The following is a 9,561-nucleotide window of genomic DNA, read 5'->3' on the forward strand; positions in this document are numbered from 1 at the left end:
CAGGAAAAAGGTGGTACAGCAAGTAAAGGGCCCACATTGCCAGAGACCAGCTTGTTTCCACCTGCTTTCCGTCTTTCTACCTGTGAGGGTTATCCTGGCCACCAAGCAGCGGACAACATCTTCAGCCATCTTCCCATGCACTCCCAACAAACCAGGGTCCCCTATCTGATGATCCCCATTGGAGGAATCCAAATGGTACAAGCCAGACCGAGGTCCCACCCTACCACCCCCTCGTCCCCAACATCTCCTCCAATGGAGGGGCCGTCACTGGCCAGGTTTGAATCATACTGGGGCGGGACCCCCAGAGCTCAAGGGCTTAGGACTCCTGGAGACCAGTGGTCACAGCACGAGGCGGCAGGAACCAGCCAGTCTGGGCGGTGCAGTCTTAGCACAGCACTAACATGTTCCAAACCCGAGTTGGATACCACAAACTCAAAGCAATATGGCAGCTTGCATAGCTCCGCCCACACCCGCAGGTCTGCTACTGAGACCACTGAACACTGCGTCAGAGACAACCGTTCAAGAGCACCCCTTAGTTTAGCAGCTCCCGTGGACTCACGTGCGATTGGGCATCGGCCAGAGGGGGAGGAGCCACCACCTGGTAGTGTGCTGGTGGAGGAAGGAGCTAAAGGAGACTCAGCCAGAACAGACCAGAGCACTTAATAGTGTCTACACCTTGATGCATCGTGCATCCCATTTTGCTTTATTGGTTGCTACACTAGTCTTGTTTTTTTTTATTGCTTTGTTTTTATACAGTTTTCAATACTATTGTTAACTTAAATGTTTGTTTCTTGGCAATATTCAGGTTGGTTATAAAAAAAAATGCACTTTTTTTTCTTTGTGAAAATAATGTTTCTGTAAATCTATATATAAATTACACACATATATAAATACGTCCCTCTTGTATCTCTATTGATACTGGTAATCTTAATGTCTGTTTGAATATATATAAAAGGAATATGAATAAATTTGTAAATGACCAAAATCTTTAATCAAAAATAATTCCATTTTTGTTCGTCCAAATTTTTTGTTCAGTATTACTCAAACTGTAGTTACTTGTGCCTTTTCAGTCCAGGTTTGCGTTTTGAGATGTACAGTACAGATAGACAAAGAGAAGGCTGTGAAATTTTATATTCGCTTTTTTTGTGCTGTTCAGGAAGGTTAATATTTGGTGTTTTGATTGTTTCTTTTCTAAAGGCCAATTTTTTAAAAATGCCAGGTTAAGCAAGAGTTCATGGAGATATTGAAGGAGCAGAAAGGAAAATGCACTGAAGTTCTATTTTTTATTACAGAAGATTTAAGATTTGAATATATCTCTGTACAGGGAAGAGTGCTCCTTATTTATTGTTATTTCTTGACAATGATCGTTTCAAGTTTTTCTTATTTTTGTTATTTGGAAAAAGGATTTTTTGTTACATCTGTGTCTTTTTTTTTTTATATTATGTTGTTGTTGTGACTTAAATTGGTGACAGAGATGAGAGATTGGGTTTGGCTGGTATCAGAGGATCAAGTGCCCTGGAGATTTCACACACAGCAAACTTTCTAGTCATTGAAGAAATAAAAAATGCACCAGACTCCTTTGAGGTTGTGCCTTCCTTCCATTTTCATCATGTGTACAGTTGCGTCTTTTTGCTCTAGTTTGTACTGTGATTCTCTGGAATTACAGAGCTTTAGGACAACTTGTTTCATACATGATTAATGATTTCCATGTCTTATCAGCAGTGAAATTGGAACATGGACAAAGAAAACATCTATGACAGGGTTCAACTTATTAAATTTGTATTTATTTCCTTCTCCAAGTACAAAGAACCGTATTGCTTAGGGTGTGATTGAGGACTGAAATGATCAAGAGTTCCTTTGTAATTGTGAAGTAGCTCTCTTTCATGTGCTTTAATTTTTTTTATTTATCTGCAGTATATGAATGATTAAAAGCACATATACATGTCTAAGCTTTACCATTTTTCACAATATGCACCAAGCTTTATTTTCAGGACTTTCTTGTGGGAGCAACCAAAAAGCTGTAGGATTCTAGTATCGCCACTAGAGGTCCTAATGAAATCACCAACCCACAGGTATCCCTAAATTGTTTTCTCTTCTGTGCAGTTGGTATGTGGTGAATGGAAAGTGCTCTTAAATGTGACTATGGAGAAACATGGTTTTGGTTTTGTGTCAACAGGAGGGACACACCTTCACAAGGAAATTCACCTTATCAACTTTGAATCACCATGAACTGAAATAACATGTATTAAAATTCCAGGAGCTATGTTTGGTCTTGTGGGTCAACTCTTCATTCACTTTTTAACCCCGTTTCCTGAAAAACACCCTTTTTTATGATATAGACTCTCACGTTTATCAACTCCAAAGGGTATGTCTGAATCTACAAAGATTAAATTTTGCATTGTCATATCATGTGTGTGCCTGCTTAAAGCGCTTCACATGCACATGCAGGTTAAGGTGTATATCAATGAGTAAAATACAGCAAACTGTCACTTTCAACCCACGCCTGAGTACATCTTATCTTTTCTCTCTAGTCCTTTGCATGACATTTACAAGCATGGCAAGATGTGGATTACATGAAGCTCCCTCAGGCGCAGCATAAAAGTGTGTTGACACGGAGCCAAAAGATGATTTTGTTTTTTTTCTGTGACTCAACATTCCTTAGAAAATGTTACAAAACAAGCCACAGGGAGGCACTCGTATTTTTAGAAACCTACTGTATATCATAAATAGTTTGGAAGTGAAAGATTTCTCCTCCCCAGCACCCTGCAGATGCTGACAACAACAACAGGAGTCAATTGAGGAGTTAACGTCGATAATTAAAAATAAACACCTGCTACTAGGATGGAGACACGTAAGACACTGGAGTGTGGTTTTCCTCTGACTTGAATCCTTCACTGTTACTTGCTAATCCGTTTTTTAGAGATGTAGCTGGCTGGAAAAGGTCTAGAAACAGACGAGTGAGATGTGTAAACACAAAGGGGCCGAGTGTTTCAGCGTGTATTATTCTACATCAAACCATCTTAATGACTGTTCTTCCACTAGTACTTATCCGCTTTTATGTTTTCCAACATATATTTAGCGGCACATCTTTGTTTGAGCACATGCCCACCGCACAGAAGAAAAGTCCTGTCTGCTGTTTTCTGCATGTTCAAGGGTCAGGTTTGAGTGAAAGTGTATCTGAAACCCCCTTTAGGTAAACACCGTTTATTGAAGGGTTGGTGACAAATCAATGGGTAGGAAAATCCATTTCATCTGCCCTCATAAATACCGAGTGAGTAAAACAAACTGAAACTGTTAGTACACCTTAATCTTTCCTTAATCTATTATCTTTCCACAAACCGTGGTTCACATGTTTCTACTGGACTTATCCAAGCTTACAGTGGCAAAAATGACACATGGCATTTTCATATTCAACTCAAAGTTCATTTCATCAGAAAATTGACACTGACGTTGAAGCTCAGGAATGGTGATAACATCCACACTACTGATCTAAACATACTGTATTTGTTTGAGTAATGCCTGCCATTTGGCTATCTGCATGACTCTGGCATGGCTGACCTGCATGCTGGGCACCATGTGGGTGGGACAGGACAGTGGATAGGAAAGAGCAGTCTGCTTATCTCTGAGGGGGCCTTCCCCCCAGCCATCATGGAAACATTTCTTTATCCCCAGAGTTTTCCTCTGGTTTCTCCTTCTACCAGCCCATGGCTCTGGCTCTTTTGCTGATAACTGATTCAGCCACAGTGTTCACCAGCTAGTTGCTGGGAATTTGGATTGAAGATGCTTTTTGTCACCGGAGGTCTATGTATGATTGCAAATCACAGCAAAAATACAAATAATTCACAGATTCCTATAATAAAAGTTATGTAGCTGTAAATAAAACAACACATTTATTGTAAATTAATTGTAATTGGGAATATATTGTAAAATATTGACTTAGTAAAACTGATCTTCCTGTTCCACTCTTGGTCGCCTTCTGTCATGTGTAGAACATATTCATATCAGGATCCAACAACCTCCATCTCTCTACTCTACAATTTAAGGTAATCCATTTAACCCTTCTTCAGCCCTTACATCTTCCTCCACCTCTTTCATCCTCCTCCCTAAAACCTCACGCATAGCCAGAGGGAAGAGACATTTCCTCATTCGACGGCATCAATAGCTCTCAGCAGGCAAACACGGCGTCACAGCAGGGTTACAAAGCATCAGCTCGTCCTGGAATGTGTCACAGGTTTAAACACCCCGGGGGTCATCCACTGTGGCTCCATGGCAAGCAGCTGTGGGTTGAGCTTTTGTCATGACATCATAGGAGAGGCAGATTAAAGAGAGTGACAGAGCTCAGACACCTGCAGTCAAACAGCAGTAACAGCACACTAAAAACACAGCTCTACAGAAAGTAATCTCTCTGCAGAGCTCCGTCTGCTATCAGCTATGTCTGCTCACACCAGCGTCCTTCTGCTCATCACTCTTGGGGCTTCCATGCAGGATGGTAAGTGTATTTCTTTGCCACCTATTGCGGTTAGTGGGATGTGGAATACTTTAATTGTCAGTATATCATCTTTTCATAGACACAAAAACTTTCTAAGTTATGATAGAAAATTGCTTTACTTTTGTATTTTTGTGAATCTTAACTGCTACTAATGAAACAAATATTAGGAGTGAGGTAGTATAGTAGGATAATAGTAAAGTAGTTTTTTTTATTTTTTACCTAAAGCATAACATCAGCATAACAAAGCTGAGGAATTTATTCATTCAAAAGACTGTTCACCGTCTGTTCAGGTCTTTTTAGACACCAAAGGTTTGATCTTTTCTATCACAAAACAGTGACATAACATATCTGAAAAAAAGTTTTGTTGTCTTTTGTCTTGGACAAGTTTTGAGTCTTCCAGCGATGAAGCAGGTGGAAGTGGAAGCCAGTGATGGTGCCGCAACACAGAGAGTGAGGAGCAAGCGCTGTGCCTGCAGCAGCCCAATGGACTCTGAGTGCCATTACTTCTGCCACCTGGATATAATCTGGGTCAATACACCAAGGTGAACATTAATAAACACAAAGAGACATTAAGTAACTGTAAATACTGCTATGTAATGCGTCACTGTTAGAATGAGGCCTAGTGTCTGCGAAATGAAGATGTGCTGTGATTGTTATTGTACTGTTAAATGAGCTGTGCTCCGTGAAATATCAAAGAGCAAAGTCTGCAGTGTTTATATCATAGTGCTGACTCTCTCTCTTTCTCTCTGCAGTAAGACAACAGTTTATGGTCTAGGTGGTGCTCCGTGCAGATGCAAAAGGTCCCTTGGTCGCTGCACCTGTGCCAACCCTAATGATCGATCCTGCGCCACCTTCTGCCATCATAGGTGAGTTGGGGACTCAAGCATTCAAGACAGAATCAATGCCAGACTGCCCAGCATCAGTTGAAGGCCCTTTGGAGTGTTTTACCAGAGATTTGTGTTTCCATCAGGGGTTGCTTAGTGTGTAAAGGCAGGTATTATTGCCCATTGTGCGAGATAAGGAGTGGTGCAGAGTGATGGAACATCTCATTTCACTTGCAATGCTATTATTAGCCTAAATGTGTTGTTGCTCCGTTCTATAAGTCTTGCTTGTTTGAGGGTGTGGTCATCAAAACAATACAGCTGAAGCCGGAGGGAGTATAATAATCTCCGACTGGTGCACAAAGTTCACAGCACTTGTTTCTGATTGGCTCCAAGCACCAAGGAGTGAAGCGTGTAGGAGTCTGGAGGCTATAAAAGGCCAGGTCAAGAATTCATGTTTCCTAGAAATTACAAACAAATAATGTCGCCACCTAGAAACAGTGGATACAGGAGACGGCATGTGAGGTTGGCAAGACATGTTTCAACAGTGAGAGCTTAAGTCCCTCCAGAAATTATAACTCAGGGTTGGGTGTAGTTAAAATTTTTGTAGTAATATAAAACGTTTAGTGGGGCTGTAAAGATAAGAGTTCGTAAGGTATCAAGAATGTAAAAATAAAACCGTGTTGACTGCTTTCATTACTGCTTTCATAACTTCAGAAGTATCAATAAAGCATTTGAAATGCTTTAAAGTGGCAAATGTCAATGGTATGAGTATTTCTAATGTACTGGCCATTTTGGTAACTGTAGTATTTCCTTGTGTGCAGCTCTGAAATTGCATCTGTGAAGAGACATCAATTTGGCATCCTGAGCATCCTAAGGTGAGTTTTGAATAACAAAAATACATTAAAAAAGAAACATAAACTCTTGCACATTCACTTACATTTTGACATTTTGATTATATCACTGACTCCAGAGCCATGAGCACGAGGTCTAAGAAAACTCGGGATGTGTCTGATTTAAACAAAGCTCAGAGGGAGCGTGTTCACTAGACAAGTGGCTGTTAAAGCACTGAGGTGGTGAGAGAAAGAGTGCAGAGAGCACCTGAACAAACGACACCGGACAGGAGGACGAATGCGGAAAGACGTGGCTGATGAAGGAAGGCCGAAGCGCCGCAAAGATGTCTGTTTGCACCTGGTGGAAAAGACGACAGTGTTCTGCAGACACATCATGGAAACCAGGGGTGGAGGATCAGCACTGAGAGGAGCTACTACTGTATCACGATGGGAGAACGCTGTTCCTGTGGTCATGTGCGAGTCTAGTGTGGAACAGCCTGGGCCAGCACTGACAAAGAAGGATACACCAGAGGGAAAGGACATGTACTGTATACTGCACATCCATGTGCAGGAATTTCTCACATACATGCAGTTAAATGCATTTATGGTCTTTTTTATTGTTTTATTACTTTTGACTTGGTGGACACATGTTGAAGATAGCTGAAGAACACTGAATGCTTTTATATGGACGATTACTGTGTGCAAAAATATAGAATAAATACAGTTGAACTGAACCAAGCCTGTATATTTTCCTATATGTCAATGTTTTTGAATATGGAGACGCACTGAGACCCAACCAAAGAAAATCTCTGACACATATCTTGTTTTTGTCCCGGATTTTCTAAATTCAGGCCTTTCTCTGCTTGTTTTAGGAAAGTACACTGTGCAAATAAAGTGATAAAGTGAGCCATGCGTGAAGAATAATTTGAGGAGAGATAAATCCTCTTTAGCAGCATTTGTGATTCAATTGTGTGACAAGCAAACACATTTCTGACTTCAAAAGGAGGCCTGAGATGGATGAATGGTCCAGGAATTCAAGGCTCACAGTGATAATAAGTTTACCTGCTGTTCAAAGGCAGCACAGACGGTGTTATCACAAGGATCTCTGGGAAGAATGCAGCATTTTGTAACTTTGCTCAGGGGGTGAGAGAGAGAAAGAGAGGTACAAACGGCCCTGTCACCCCATGGCCCCTTCTGATTGCTTGATCTGTACAAACTGTCCACACACACCTGAATGTGCAAGACAGCGGTTGAGGGCAGGAACCGATGAAAAAAACAAGCGCAACAAATGATTCATCGTCATCTAGCGAATAAAGACGTGGCAAACACGCCTGCTTTTGCTGTCTGATAAAAAGATTACAGATGAGTGAGAACACTGGAGAGTTAATGTATCTCTGTGTTTTCAGCAGATTTCCCCGCTTCATTTCACTTCATTCCTATCATGCTTCTCCTTTAACCTTTTTTTGTTGGGAGAGACCCCCTGCAGCTATTTTTTTTCAAACAGGCCCGAGCACAGCCACAGCCTGATTACAGACAGTATCACAAATAGGCTGCAAGCATTCGCAGTAGCATGGCAGAACTTGACTGGGTACAGTTAATGAAATACTAAAAACCAATATCACTCGTCTTCAACAGCTCACCTTTAAACATAGGTTTAAATAGTGTTGGCTTTACTGTTATATTATCAGTGTATATCAGAACATTCATATATATATACATATAGTCAATATACTCTTCTTTACTATTGAACTCTCTATAACCTGCACAGCAAAACAGTCAACAATCAACATTCATGTGGGTCAAAAGACGAAACAGGAGAAATGATCTGATCTCTGGTCAATCACAGGAAATCATATGCTGTCACTAGGGACAGATGAAAGACCATTCATTTAACTCCAGGCGTTCCTTCGTCCCAGTCCATCAACAGCAGCAAGTAACAATGGCACTGGCTTTTTTTTTGGAAGACCTCTAAACAGAACAACAATGCAAATGTATGTCAATGATTAGCTGATATGACAAAAATGAGGATATGTGTTATTGAATCTGCTGGACTTCAGTGGCAGTACTCTGTCCATGGTGCTGGAACAACAGAGACTAGTGATCACATCACATCTGAATGAAACAAAACTATTTTTATTATTAGGTACAAGAACAAGTTGATTCAACCTTTTCTTTCATAGCAAATGTGAAAACATATTGTTAATCATAGTTTTTAACTGTGTAGACGTTGACTTTCAGATTGAAATATTTCAATGAATAATCCAGAGGAAATCCACCACCGGCTGTAGATGTACTGTAACGTGAACATAGTCTTGTTTTACGACCTCTACTACTTCCAGTGCCGGACATGTGGTTCCTGACAGTGACACTGGCAGCTGTCCAGATGTTCTCTAAAACGTGTGTTGTGTAACCCACAGATTTGTACATGGTGGCTGAGAGTTGTTGGATGTAAAACATAAAAAATGTGTTTGTCTCTGTGAACCTAAGAAACAAAACACTGACCTAGAAATGTCCCATAACATGCAGATGTTGGATCAGTAACATCTGGGGCTGATCTTAAATATTTCATGACCACACATCCATGTTTCACTGATCAGACGTCACTGTGGTCTAATTGCCATGTGCTCCCAAAGTGGTGTGTGACTGAGAAATACTTTGTATGCTGTATCACACCTATATCCATCAAATCCCACTCACAGCATGAGACCCCTGAGGTACATTTGCTGTACAATTATCATGTCACATTAGCTTCACATTAATACTTTATGTTGGGTCACAGCCAGCTGCCAATGATCGAGATCAGTGACAACACGCTTCCACTCTTAAAATAACCCTCTTTATCAAACACCTTTTCAGCCACATGGACTGAGTGAAGGAGAGCTGGAATAAATAAAGAATATGATGTTTATATGTTAATGATGTAAATTAATTGCTTCAAAATCACTGGTAAAAATAACAGCTGTAAAAAGCACTTTGTCTTCCATCTGTGCATCGTGAGTCACATGTTGCCTGTCTCTGCATGACTGTTTCTTATAATAAATAACCTATCAGGTATCTGTAATGGTTCATAACTGCCCACTCAAAAGACACTGAGCAAAATAGAAACTTATTCAAATAGAAACTGGAATCTGCTGTTAAACAGGAGATCAAGCATTCGAGCATGTCAAACGTTTCACAGCTGTTCCCCAAGAATGTGCAGAGCAGCAAAACCCCGGTGTCTCAGCCACTTTCTCTCTCTCTCTTTCTCTCTCACACACACACACACACACACACACACACACACAACTGGTGCTGGTACAATGCAGGGGGCTGTTTTTCCTAAAATACTTTACTGTATCATGCAAAGACAACCTGTGTGTTTTACCCTCTACCGTGCATTACAATGATTCTTTACCACCAGGGCACAAGATCATGTTTC

General features: G+C 40.7%; 2 protein-coding genes across 4 annotated transcripts in view; both read left to right on the forward strand.

Moving 5' to 3' along the window:
- LOC113169035 (HIVEP zinc finger 3) overlaps window positions 1–1,607 on the forward strand; it is a 35,998-nt gene extending 34,391 nt beyond the window's left edge. For all 3 annotated transcript variants that reach the window (XM_026370162.1, XM_026370164.1, XM_026370163.1), the window contains exon 9: window positions 4–1,607. In XM_026370162.1, coding sequence (XP_026225947.1) covers window positions 4–663 — 660 coding nt within the window. In that variant the 3' untranslated portion in view covers window positions 664–1,607. The remainder of the gene's footprint in view (window positions 1–3) is intronic.
- A 2,766-nt stretch (window positions 1,608–4,373) lies between these two features.
- LOC113170489 (endothelin-2) lies at window positions 4,374–6,839 on the forward strand. Its single transcript, XM_026372599.1, has 5 exons — window positions 4,374–4,489; window positions 4,875–5,031; window positions 5,242–5,355; window positions 6,135–6,188; window positions 6,284–6,839. The coding sequence occupies exons 1-5, from the start codon at window positions 4,432–4,434 to the stop codon at window positions 6,357–6,359; spliced, it is 459 nt and encodes a 152-aa protein (XP_026228384.1). The 5' UTR covers window positions 4,374–4,431; the 3' UTR covers window positions 6,360–6,839.
- The last annotated feature ends 2,722 nt before the right edge of the window (window positions 6,840–9,561 follow it).

This window comes from Anabas testudineus, chromosome 16, assembly GCF_900324465.2.
Source record: "Anabas testudineus chromosome 16, fAnaTes1.2, whole genome shotgun sequence".
NCBI lineage: Eukaryota > Metazoa > Chordata > Actinopteri > Anabantiformes > Anabantidae > Anabas > Anabas testudineus.